The sequence below is a fragment of the Ursus arctos genome, unplaced genomic scaffold, assembly GCF_023065955.2.
Source record: "Ursus arctos isolate Adak ecotype North America unplaced genomic scaffold, UrsArc2.0 scaffold_10, whole genome shotgun sequence".
Classification (NCBI taxonomy): Eukaryota; Metazoa; Chordata; class Mammalia; order Carnivora; family Ursidae; genus Ursus; species Ursus arctos.
In genome coordinates, this window is record NW_026622764.1 from 67974685 (window position 1) to 67988091 (window position 13407).

At 45.3% G+C, this 13407-nt stretch overlaps 1 protein-coding gene across 1 annotated transcript in view; it reads right to left on the reverse strand.

Moving 5' to 3' along the window:
• LOC113251005 (WD repeat-containing protein 49-like) overlaps positions 1-13407 on the reverse strand; it is a 98925-nt gene that overhangs the window by 26011 nt on the left and 59507 nt on the right. Inside the window, 2 exon segments of the mRNA XM_057306790.1 lie at positions 3681-3783; positions 7531-7682. Coding sequence (XP_057162773.1) covers positions 3681-3783; positions 7531-7682 — 255 coding nt within the window.

The following is a 13407-nucleotide window of genomic DNA, read 5'->3' on the forward strand; positions in this document are numbered from 1 at the left end:
GCCACATTCTGAGCTGCTGGGGTTAGGACTTCAACATACGAATTTTGGGGGAACACAATTTATCTGTAACACTCAGTGAGAAGATTAGAAAATTTAGAAATCTTTGGATAAAAATCTCCTGACTACCTAGGCTCAGAGGAATAGGTGTGGATTGAATTTTGAGCAGCAAAATTTATTCGGCACCAAGGCAAAGCTGAGTGAGAAAGATGGCCTGTTTGGAGGGAAGGACATGTCTTCTAAACCCTCAGCTTTTTTTTTTCACTTTCTTATGACAGAAATGTTCTTTTTTTTCATTACAGTACATCATTTCCTACAGTACATCCTTAGTTTCAGATGTAGTGTTCCATGATTTATTGTTTGCGTATAACACCCAGTGCTCCATGCAATACGTGCCCCCCTTAATACCCATCCCCGGGCTAACCCATCCCTCTACCCCCCTCTCCTCTAAAACCCTCAGTTTGTTTCCAGGAGTCCATAGTCTCGTGTGGTTCATTTCCCCTTCTGTTTACGCCCCTTCATTTTTCCCTTCCTTCTACCGATCTCCCTGCTACTCCTTATGTTCCACAAATGAGTGAAACTTAAGATTTCGCTCAGTCCAGCTAGTTCCAGTCTTGGAATTGCTTTGTTTCAGCCCCATCCCTTGAGCAACCTTGAATGAGAATCATCTGTAAAGGGAGTGGAGTGGCGTCTTTCATGACTTCGGGTAGGTAAGTGCCCACCCTAAGGACAGCGTCCTCTGGGGCAGACTTTCTGGAGCCTGCCCCCAAAGGCAGTGACAGTGTGGGAGGAGAAATGCTTGAGGACACCACTCTTTCTCTGAACTACTGTTTGTTCCTTTTAGTCTTTCACTTTGTAAAAGAGGCTGCTCCATCGACATAGAGAAACTTCCAGGTCTCTCAATCCAGAAACCAAAAGGCATGCTCTCACTGGTGTTGATTTCAAGTACCTGAGGCGAGATTTTTGTAGTGTACACTTTGCTTCCTTCCCCTCTGTCTTCTTACAATGTCAGGGTCTACAGCTCACGTGCACCCATTTGTTCTTCTTAATATTGCAATAGACCCTTAGCATTACTGGGCTTTACTCTAGTTATTCCGACATTTGCAAACATCCCAAAGTTCCACAGCATGCAATGATTTGTAATATGGTTGAGGTCCAGAACTGAATGAAATACCAGTCGGCATGGAAGAATGAGCAGAAGGGCCTAGAGTGAGGAAGATAGCCCTGGATCGACACCCAAAGGAGACATCCTCCCTGTGGACCTGTCTTCCTGTGAAGTGATTAAACAGTCACACGTTTGTTCCATAAAAAGAAATTCCCCTAAGAACACCACCTGCTACTGCAGGTAATGGGAGTGAAAAGATTGAAGCGAGCAATTAAAATATCTTTAAAAATGACTTTAGGGTTCTATTTATAATCAAGAGAAGTCTAAACTTGCTATTTATCCTCTTTAGGTGCATTGTAGAGGGGATTTCATGCCCTAGCAGGGCTCCTCTAAGAATTTCCTTGCCCCAAGTGATTCTTCCTTTTGAAGTTCCCATTCAATTAAACATATTAAAATGCAACCACATCCCAAATGAAATATAATTTTACTATTAAATTTTAAAATATTTACAAATGTTTATTGTTTTTGCTTTATTTGCTCTGTTGATGAAAATTATCGTTATTCTTAAAAAGTAAACTTCCATATTACATATAACTGGGTATGTGGATGTGTGAAAGTTGCAGTTCCCATGTCACGCATTGAAAACATTTAATTGCATATTTATTAGTTTGCAAGGTGCCCTTTTCAAGCATTTTCAGAAGCATTGGAAGTTGGTGGTCCCTAGCACTCTGCTATGCAACTCGAAGAATAAAATGTGGTGTAGTGGTATTCATAACTTTAAGCATCATGAAGATCTTGGCCTACATTCTCTCCTCCACAAATATAGGCTGCAATGTGGCTTAGATGCTGTGGATCGTGACAGTGAACACGTGTTGTAAAGATTTCACACAGATCTGCAAGGTGAGCAAATACTCAAATTGATAACTCGATTCAGTACGTATCTGAGAGTTTATTACCAGCGTGTGCCTAATACAGTGAGAGCTAGAGAGTATTTATATCTCAATTCAACATCTCCTTACCACCCACAGGCAGGGAAGATATGCATATCAAAAGTAATGCTATTGAAGGAGGCTGACTGTGTTAGCAAGAATTAGGAGCCCAAATGCTAATGGAGCCCTTCATTCTGCCTAGGTGTGGGAGGGATCTAGAGACTTTTCTCAGAGGAGCTGATATCCAGAGTTGTGCACTGAAGAATAAGAAGGGTTTTGACAGATTAAGAAGGAAGAAGAGGGAAACACAGATGAGCTGCTTGTTCCCCTCAGTGCCTGCCGAATGATTAGAGACTCAAGGCTCACGTGTGTGAAACAAAGCAGAACAAGTGAGAACTGAATCCAGCAGCACATGGGAGGCTCCGACTTGGGTGGTCAAGAAGAGGGAGGTGCCTGTATGAGTCCAGGGCAGTGAAGACAAGTTTTGTGGAAGAGCTAGCACTTGAGTTGGACCTTGAGGGACTGTTGAGGTGTGTAAGAGAAGAGGAGGAAGGAGGACACTCCAAGGTGGAGATGGGAAGAAGTTGAACAGGGCCAGGGACAGGCCGGTGCAGGATGCTGAGACCAGAAGTTTGGCGTCTTTGGAGTCACAGGCGATTCTGATAAATCTGGAGGGAAAATGCTTCTTGATAAGTATGAGCCCAAACTATGCAGGAATCTACCTTCTTTGAGATGAACTGCGACTGAGTCATCATAAAACATTTTTGGTCAACAGACCAAATAATCTATTTCTTTCAATACTTAATAAAACCATGGTGATGACTAATCTCTGAAACAAGGACTGGCAAGAACATACGCAAAGACAACCGAATCTCACTGGGAGTGAAGCCGAAGTGAGTGTGAACATGAAGAAGATAGGTCCAGAATCCAGGCTGTGGTGCCCCCCGGGCTATAAAACCTAAAGACAGGGTGTGCCAGGCAATTGCAGGAAGAAGGAAAGAGGGTGCAGCCAGGTGGCCTGGGACACTGGCTTGTAATGCCAGAGCCTAGGCCAGTGATTCAGAAAGTGATTGAACTGATAAATTAGGAAATGTCAGGCCACTTAAGCATCTTGAGTGTACTTGAGATGTGCCCCCCATTAGCTCAAGGACAGAAGTACATAAGTTATGGGATGTGCTCTTGCTCCTTATTCAAGGAGCACTGGTTATGTCCCCTCCTGTGGACCAGACTCTATGTCACTCATCGAGGAGGGGGCCAGTATGATCCTTGAAAGCTCCAGTGAAAGGGGAAATGGACATGGAATGCTCCATACCCTCAGCTCCAGATTAGAGTTACAAGGTAGGGAATAGGGTTGTATTAATCATCCTACACCACTATGATATCATATCATTCCTTAGTACCAGATGGGACTTCCAAACAGCTCACACTACAAGCCACTGGGAAACTGTGAGCTCTTCTACCCAGCTTTCAAAGAAGAGTGTCCAAACAGTACTTGATAAATAGTAGAGTTGAAGAATTCTAGTAGAATTCTTAACCTCCAGGGACAGATGTCCCCAGAACATTCTGCTCAGCTCCAAGGTGAGGACGATGGGATTGTGCCCACACTCACAAATACATCATTGCTAAAGAAAGCAAGAGTCGATACTTACAGATGCCTCGGAGCAGCTGACCACCTGCCTGAAGGCTGGGTTGTAGCGGCGGCACACCACAGGCTCTTGGTGGGAGACCACCAGGTAAGGCTCCGGCGGAGATCTTGCTCATGAAAAACAGAAAGGATGAAAACCTGAACCGAATGTATGACATGGATACTGTGGATGAGGCATCTATTGCTTTATTAAGAAAAGTTAAGAGGACAGGAACACCTGGTTGGCTCAGTAGGTTAAGAATATGACTCCTGGTTTTGGCTCAAGTCATGATCTCAGGGTCGTGATCTCAGGGGCATGAGATTGAGGCTCCCTGCCCCACCTCCTGTTGGGCTCCAGGCTCAGCATGGAGTCTGCTCAAGATTCTCTCTCTCCCCCGCCCCCGCCTCCACCTCTCCTCCCACGCTTGCGTGATCTCTCTCTCTCTTTCAAATGAAGAAATAAACATCTTTAAAGGAAAAAAGGTTAAGAGGATAAAAATGGGTCTGTGACCTTGGACAGATTGTTTAACTGCTGAAAACTCTCTTTCTTATCTCTTAAGTGGGGATGATGGTATCTACTTTAAAGGGTTGTTTTGAGGATTCGTTGAGAAAACCTATACAATGTCCTTCCCACAGACCCTCACACAGCATAATTGGTATTCAGTGAGCATGATACCACATGTCTCCTATTTAGGGCAGGAGGAGTGTGATTTCTTAAGGCTACACAGTGGACCTTCTTCCCTATGAATTTACATCTTCCCTCAAACAAACACCAGCGGTAACATCCCGTCCCTAGTCTTCGAGCCTTAAGGGCAGCGCTTCTCACTCACAGTAGGGACAAGGCCATGCAGCATGCTTCCCATGGCACCCCAGGGCCAAGGGCGCCCCTCTGTACTTGGGCTTGGTCCCGTGTGCCCCCTCTGTGAAGACAGTGCGCAGAAGGGATAGCTCTAGGAGTTACGCAATCCAGTTGCTTTGCACTCATTTCCTCATCTGTTAAATGGAACCCCATAGAAATTTTGTGAGGAGTAAGTGAGGAAAAGGATGTCAAATGTCTGGAAAAGTCTGGTGAGCGGGGGACACTTAATAAATGAATGTTGGTTGTCAGTACCACCGCTCTGTCCTCTCTCCTGATGGTCCCTCCAGTGCTCGGCCCCAAGGCTCAGCCGCTAATAGAGATTCCGTGGATCTGAAATCTCCGGCTTAGTGCCAGACTGTTCCCAGTGGGAGGAATCTTTTTCAAGGAAGAATGGCATTGGCAGAAGGACGATGAGCACTTTCCCATGAATGGTCTCTGGACTGCTCTGAGGGGAAGTCTGGCCTGTAGGGAAGGAGAAGGGAAGGGCGTGGGAGACACAGTCCCAGAAAGAAAGTGCTAGGCCTGGAGCCAGAGCCTCCTGGGGTTCCCTACACCCCTTCCCCAACACCAGGAGGAAGGCACTGAGTCTCCCTGCTTCACAGATGAGGACACTACCAGAAGGCTAAGAAGGACCAGCTAACGAGATCAAGATCACAAGGTTCCCTGCGACAGAGCAGGGACGGGCAGACATCATGTGACTCCTAAGCATTGGCACTAGAGATGGGGGCTGTTCTAGCCACGAGGTGGAATTTCAGTCACTTTGCTTAAAAAAAAAAAAAAGGAAAATCAATCTAACAGGTTGTTTTTCTACACACGGACTCCACGTAGAACAAACAGCCGTTGGACTGACTGCAGTCCCGTCTTTCAGCAGGTTGCTTTGGTATCCTGAGCAGGGAGCTCACACTTGCACGCCTGGCAGTATCGATGACCACGCAGTCATTCTGCCAGGTGCTCCCCATCCCTGCGAGCCTTCCCCATGGCCTCAGGGGAAACATTAGGAAGGGTGGGTACAGGCACAGGCAGCAACCTTACGTTCTGGACTTCTCAGTAGAGTTTTCATGCTGTGAAATCTGATCACCTTTCTGTAAGGTTAATTCTTTCTTTTTTTGTAAGATTTATTCATTTGACAGAGAGAGATACAGCGAGAGAGGGACAGGGGGAGTGGGAGAGGGAGAAGCAGGCTTCCCGCTGAGCAGGGAGCCCGATGCAGGGCTGGATCCCAGGACCCTGGGTTCATGACCTGAGCTAAAGGCAGACGCTTAACACCTAAGGCACACCCAGGTGCCCCTGTAAAGTTAATTCTTGATCTGTGATTTAATCACCGAACACAGTAAATATATTTAAGGTTCTTCTTATGCATATGTTCATAAATCTTTTTAAAAGATTTTATTTATTTATTTGACAGGGTGAGAGAGAGAGAGTGAGCGCACAAGCAGTGGGAGAGGCAGGCAGAGGGAGAGAGAGACTAGCAGGGAGCCCAACACGGGGCTCAAGCCCAGGACCCTCGGATAAGGATCTGAGCCGAAGGCAGACGCTTAACTGGCTGAGCCACCCAGGCACCCGACACAATTTTTTTTTAAAAACCCACTTTCCGAGACAGTATGCCATCATTTTTGGCTCAGGAAATCCAGTTGTCATTATCATATAGATGGGATGTGAACCCTGCAAACCACAATATTCAGCCTAATCCTTCTCTGCCTCCTTTCCCTAGTTTTCAAAGACTACGGATTTGGGATCTGTCATCCTGCCGAACAGTGAGGGGAAAAGCTGCAGGCAGGAATGAGGAATGTACTTATGTCAGGGCAGCAAGTGGCGGTAAATGGGTGGGGGAGATAATCATAGGCCATATTTGAACCGTGAGGCTCTAATTATGTTCCTCGTTTTAGTATGGAGAGGGCCTGAAAGTTCTCAAAGCAGAGGTGATGTGCCCTGCCAGCCCTGCCAAGACCAAGGGCAGGGGTATGACTTACCCCAAGACCACTGGACCCAGGGAGGCAGAGCCCATTCTCTCTACTGCTCACAGGTACCTCGTAGGAGCTCTGCAGGCTCTGGAGAAGGAAGACTAGACAATGTGCCTCCCATTGTCTAATTAAACACACAAACAAATTAAGCTCTCCTTCCCATTCAATGTCTCAAACAGACTTCTGCCCTTCCGGTGGGAGGAGCCGCACACAGGGGAAGGCATGGGGCCAGGCATCCTGAGAGAGGCCTTCTAGTCCCAGCTCTGCTCCTTACTCCCTGCTTGACCTTGGGCAATTCATTCCCTTCTCCAGGCTTCTGTTTGCTTATTTGTAAAACTGCAGCATTGCACTGGGTGACCTGTGAGTGCCCAGGAGGCAGGATTTAAACTCTCCAGTAAGACCAGGCGGTCTCAGCCTAGCAAGCCAGGGACAGGCACTGAAGTGGACATTCATGCTAAGGGTCAATGACCTCCCTGAGTGTGGAAAAGGCAACCAGGCGCCCTCTTTCCTGGCCGAGGAGGAAATGAAATGTGGCCTGGTGAAGGCGTGCCAAGGAACATTTGCAAAGGAATCAGGGAGACGGGTCTTGAAGGCATTCAAGCTCCCTGATATGGAGGCCCTGGGCAGGAAAAGCCCACTAGGGGACCTTCCATAAGGACCTGTTCCATCACTGCGGCTTGTGCTGTCCTTGAATGGCTACCTTGCTGTAGGGACAGGGTCTCACACGTGGCCCACTGCTGCAGCAGTTAAAAGCCCCCAGGGCTCCTTGGACAATTCTCTGTAGAGGTAGGGCCAGTGGGTCGATAAGGGCCCAAGAGGTACATTCCAGACTTTGGGATAATCTACGGAGGTGGTGCTGGAGCAATTAATGGGAAATGTTCAAGGGAGCTCACCAAATACATACTGCAAGATAAAGACATGGGGGCATATAGCTCAGGAACTCACCCAGAGATCTTAACTGTGGATGGTTCCAGAGAAGGTTGCAAGCAGCTCACTGGGCCCTGCTGTACCCTCTAGAGGACTGACAGCTTGGGGCCAAGAGAATAACCTCATACCTCAGTCTCAGGTGTAGGAGGGCAATGGTGTCAGTGGCCACACACAGGGCTCCGGAGTGGGGGAGATAGAGGCAGGCTACAAACTCCCCCTTAATACCGCTGGCTTTGGAGGAGATGGTAAACAAGCAGCTGTCGGTCTCTAGATCCCAGATCTGAGAAGGGAATGAGGAAAAGAGTAATTGGAGGTCTTGATCAGGCTGCTTTGCTCTGTTTCCAAAGCTGTCACCTGTTGCGGGGGTCTGGTTAGGACTGACCAAAGTTTAAACCCTGCCTCGCTTCTCCCTCGCCAAAAGGAAACATGTTAAAAGGGCTTCCTTCTCCTCTGTCCTTTGTAAAGGAAGCAGAAAGGCGGGCCCTTGTTCCTGAGCCCCTCTGCCATGCTGGAGCTGCCCAAGAAGCGGAGATACCTCTGGCCAAGCTACCCTGGAGCTGAGCTTCACCCCCCACCACGAGGAGCGGCCAGTGGCTTCTCCTCTCCTGGACCCTCTTTCACAGTGGAGGTTTGGTATCATGGGTCTGATGTGTGCAAAGAGCTACCTCTATCCCCCAGATATGTTCCCATTTCTTAATACAGTTCCTCAAAACCAGCCACGGGGGAGAGATTTGGAGGGTTCAGGGAACAAACTTCAGCGTTGCTATTGGTTAAGGACATGGAGATCCAGAACCCCCTGCCTGGGTTGGAATCCAGGCCAAATTACCATACTCCCTTTCCCTCAGTTTCTTCATCTATAAAATAGGGTGACTAATAATAATGCCTATCTTACAGGATTTAAAATCCTAGGGATTTTCAAATATTTATACAAAATAGTGTTTAGCATTGCTGCTAGGCCATGGTGCAATGGTATATGATTAGAGTGATAATATTACTGTTGATCATTTATTAGGATTATTATGTAAGCCATGCTATGGGTCTTGTATTATTTTAAGGGACTGTGATCTGAAGAGAGCTGCAAGGGATGGCCACATCCCTGGGGAAGAGCAGATGGGCCAAGTGTAAAATGGGGAAGAGAGAATCATCACAAAGACAGCCGTTGCTTAGTGAGCTGACAAGTGCCAGGCATTGTGTTAAATGCTTTCCATGCATTGTTTCCTTTACTCTGTTATGGGTTGAATTGTGTCCTCCCCCAAAATTTGTATGTTGAAAACGCCCAGTATTTCAGTGTGCCCTTCTTTGGAAATAGTGTTGTTGCTAGTGCAATTAGTTAAGAGGAGGTCAAGCTGGAGTAGGATAGGTCCCCCCAGACAATATGACTGGTGTCCTTGTAAGAAGGGGAAATCCAGAGACAGACACAGAAAGAGGGAGAAGACCATGTGACGATGAAGGCAGGTGTCAGACTGATGCTTCTATAAGCCAAAAAATGCCAAAGGCTGCCAGCAAACCACCGGAAGCTGAGGCACGGAACAAACTCTCCCTCAGCCTCAGAAGGAACCAACCCTGCTGACACCTTGATTTTAGACTTCCAGCCTCTAGAATCGTGAAACATAAATTTCCATTCTTTAAGTCACCCAGTTTGAGGCATTTTGTTACAAACAAATAGGGTCTTAAACCAAGTTTGGGAGGTAGGTACAATCCATTGAGTTCCAGCTCCCTTACAGACGCAGTGAGCAGCTAAAGCGGGAGTCCTTCTCAGGCTTATCTCCCTCCAGAGCTGCACTGGAGAACCTGAGGACTCAACTGGGCGGGATGTACTTGGATGGGGCTCCTTTCCCCTCCTTTGCAACTCCGGGAAGCAAATCAGCTATCAGGAAATTTGAAGCCTTTACCCTTTAAGCTAGACTCTTTATTTGTTGAATTTATACTGTTTATTTTCCTTAGTTCTCCCCAGCAGGTAGCAAACTCATTTTGAAAGCTCTAGCCTGCTTTTTCATCTGTGATTTTAGGTCATGATGTAAAAAGTGGGAAGCAATACACTCTGAGAGGTCAGTATGGGGGTGACAGAGTAAAATAATCCCATGGAAAGGTGACCCCAAGGACTACTTGTGCAAGGAGCATCCCCCACTCCTTTCTGGAGTATTGAATTGTTTGAAAATGCTCATTTTCCTGGATAGAAAGGTAACACCACACAGTTTTTTATCAGTCACTTATACCACAAGGGGAATCCATTCATCTGGTAATTTCTTCTTACTTCATGAGGTAATGTTACTGAAAGAGAGGAAGTTTTGATGAGGGGAAGGATGAGGTAATTCTGAAGCCTGGCAGAGTGATCTCAATTGGGATGCTATTGAGGGACCCCAACGAGGTCTGCGGAAGGGAAAGGTAGGAAGGAACTCTTCCTACTGTTGTTGAGGTTGAGTCAGCAAGTTGGCATTAAATCCCCAAAGTAAAAGTAGTTACAACAAATTAGCATCACTGACTTATCTGTGGCCTGTCCAGCACCCTCCTGTCTTCTGTTAGGAGAATGGCCTCTCTAATTGCAAGCAAGAGACAAGAGACCCAAACCTGGTCAATCTGTGTCTTCTCTTAGATTTTTCTGGCTGGAGCTGATAGTGAATCTGGAGTTCGGTTGTGAGTTCAGACACATCAATGGTCCCAAGCCATTTGGAAGGAGATAGCCTTTCTGCACTAGGAGTTGATATCAGTGTGGACAAAAGTAGGCAGGCAGAGAGCGTGGGAAGAACGGTGCCATCTTTGAACCTAGCTGTCTATGAGGCCATCTGTCTGATGATCTGGTTTCAATAACCAATAAATTCTCCCTTTTTAGCTTAAACTACTTGAGTTGGATTTTTGTCTCTTTGTTTCAAAAGAGTCTTACCTAGTACAACTACTCTGTGGTGAGCATAGTTCATACATTACCTTTTATGAGCACAACTAAGCTACAAGGTGGGTCTTTCCTCCATTTTACAGAAAAGTGACCAATGTCCAAGAGAATTAAGTCACTGAGCTCAGAAGGATTGAATACTTCACCCAGGGTCACCTAGTTTCTGGTAGTTTCAGAGTTTAAACTCAAGTCTGTATTTCTCCAAAGCACGCTGTGCTCCAGCCCCCAAATGCACACAGAGGTCCACAGTGGAAAGGTGTTGCTGGGAACTGGCCACCGAACTAAGGCATTTCCTGGTTTCCCTTTCACCCAGCATTATGAACTCAGTGGTGGAGTGTGAGAGAAAGTGATGGGTCATTTATAGCTGTGATTTTTAAGAGGCAGATATGCCTTATCTGCTCTCATGTCCATTATCCTGGGATGAAGAAGACTCTGAGAACCAAAGGACCTTGCATAAGGACAGCCTGGTTCTTGAATGGGAGAAAAAATGCCCCTCACCAGGAGCACTGGCCTTGGGTATATATGACAGCAAACACATAAATTTCTATTGTCTCAACGTATGGAAAATATAGGGTTTATTTTTTACAGTGACAAGCCTTATCTTAACTATCACACCACGCTTCCTTCCTTCAGGAAATAACTTCCTTTCTATACTAATTCCTGTTGACACAAAACAGCCCTCTTCGTAGTGTGCAATATTAAATTCACAGAAAATAACAAGTGAAAACAGAAAACCGAACCTGTCACTTTACTCTCCTTTAGAGTAATGCCAGAAACCAGCAGACTCCTGAAACGTTTCTTGTGTCCCCATGATTTAGAGAAGTGAAATATTTGGGCTGAAAAATCAATTCAAAGGACAAGGACTATCTGATCAGGCATGCTAGAAATTTAGCTGTCTGGGTCCTGGTTGATTACTTTTTATTTGATAGGAATAATGTATTCTGAAATAAATTACACACCATATTTCCAAGATAGGATTTCAATATATTTTAAACACATTTTGGGAAGTGATTCAATATGCCTGAATCATCACAGGCAAGAAGCTAATCTTGTAATCATGATTTTAGATTGGAAGAAAATGGAGAGGCACTAGGAAAAGAAAATAGGATAGGATACGTGTCCTCACATACAGAATTATGATTATCTGATGGTGCTAAGTTTTGGGGGAAAAAAAGCTCATTAAAAATATGAAGTCTCCAACTTTGTGGCTTGGGAGGATACCTTAGGATGGATTCGATTTTCAAAATAAATCAAATACTGAAGTCCATGAATCTTCCCATTTTAATCAAATTTGTTTGGAGGACTGAATTGAGTGTGGGTCCTGGTTGCATCATTGACCATGATCTCAACACCTACTTTTGTGTAAAATGTCCTCATGGTTGCCATGACATTGACTCTGAGCTCATTCTACGGGAGCCATGGCGTACCCCCACACACAGTGAGAGCATAGTCTTTGAGGCTTTTCTCCCCACTGCTCACTCTTGCTCTCTTTTCCATCTCATCCCCTCCATGGGTTAAAATTCCATCTAAATGCTAATGACTTCTAAACTTATATCTCAAGCCCTGACATCTCCCCTCAACTCGGGATGACCCTATCCAACACATCCACAACTGAGCTCCGGGTCTTATGCTCCTCTTCCCCACCATCTGCCCTGTCTCAGTGGGCTCTAGCCCAAAGCCTTGGTGTCCCCCTTGACTTCTCTCTCTCCCCTCTCCCCCTCCTTTACAAAATAATGGTTTTATTGAGATATAATTCACATCCCACAAAAATTCACATTTTTAAAGTGTACAATTCAGTGGGTTTTAACATATTCACAGAATTGTGCAACCATCACCACTGTCTAACTTCAAAACATTTTCATTATTTCAGAAAGAACCCCCATACCCATTAGTGGCCACTCCCTATCCCGCCTTATTGCACAACACCCCCCCCCCCCCCCGGCCCCAGCAATGACTAAACTAGTTTCTGTCTCTGTGGATTTGCCTATTCTGGACATTTCATATAAATAGACTCATCCAAAACATGGCATTTTGTGACTGGCTTTCACGTAATATAAGCTTTTTCAAGGCCCATCTATGTGGTAACACCTATTAGTGCTTCATTTCCTTTTGTTGCTTCATAATATTTCATCGTATGGATATACCACATTTTGTTTACCCGTTCATTTGTTCATGGACACTTGGGTTATTTCTACTTTTTGGCTGTTATGAATAATGCTGCTATGAATATTTGTATGTAAGAATTTATGTGAACATAAGTTTCCAATTCTCTTGGGTTTAAATCTAGGAGTAGAATTGGTGGGTCGTATAGTAACTCCATGGCTAGCATTTGAAGAACCACCAAAATGTTTTCCAAAGTGGTTGCACCATTTTAAATTCCCACTAGCAAGGTCTGGAGAGCTCCGATTTCTCCACATCCTTGTCCATGCTTGTTATCATCTATCTTCTGATTTCAGCCATCCTAATGGGTATGAAGTGGTAATTCATGGTGGTTTTGTTTTGCATTTCCATAATGACTAACAATGTGGAGGACCTTGTCCTGTGTTTATTGACCATTTTAATATTTTCTTTGAGGAAATTTCTATTTAAGTCCTTTGCCCAGGCTATTTGTGTTTTTATTGTTGAGCACGCAGGGTTTTTTTGTATTCTAGATCCAACTCCCTTATCAGAAGTGTGATTGGCCACATTTTCTCCCATCCCGTAGGTGGTCTAACCGCTTTCTTAATGGTATCTTCTGAGGCACAAGGTTTTAATTTTGACGACATCCAATTCATTTATTTTCTCCTTTCGTCTCTGTGTTTTGATGGCGTATCTAAGGAATCATTCCCTAGTCCAAAGTCATGAAGATTCACTCCTACGTTTTCTCTGAAGAGTTTTGAAATTGTAGCTCTTTTTACATTTAGTCTATGGACTGTTTTGAGTTAACTTTTGTGTATAGTGTGCAGTAAGGGATTGAAGTCCTGGATCGAGGTGTAAGCAGGTTTGGTTTCTTGCGGACTTTCTCCTTAGCTTGCAGATGACCCCCTTCCTGCCATGTCTTCACGTGGTTACACCTCCATCTAAGTGTGCTGATTTCCTCATCTTATAAAGACACCAGTCATACTGAATTAGGGCCCAC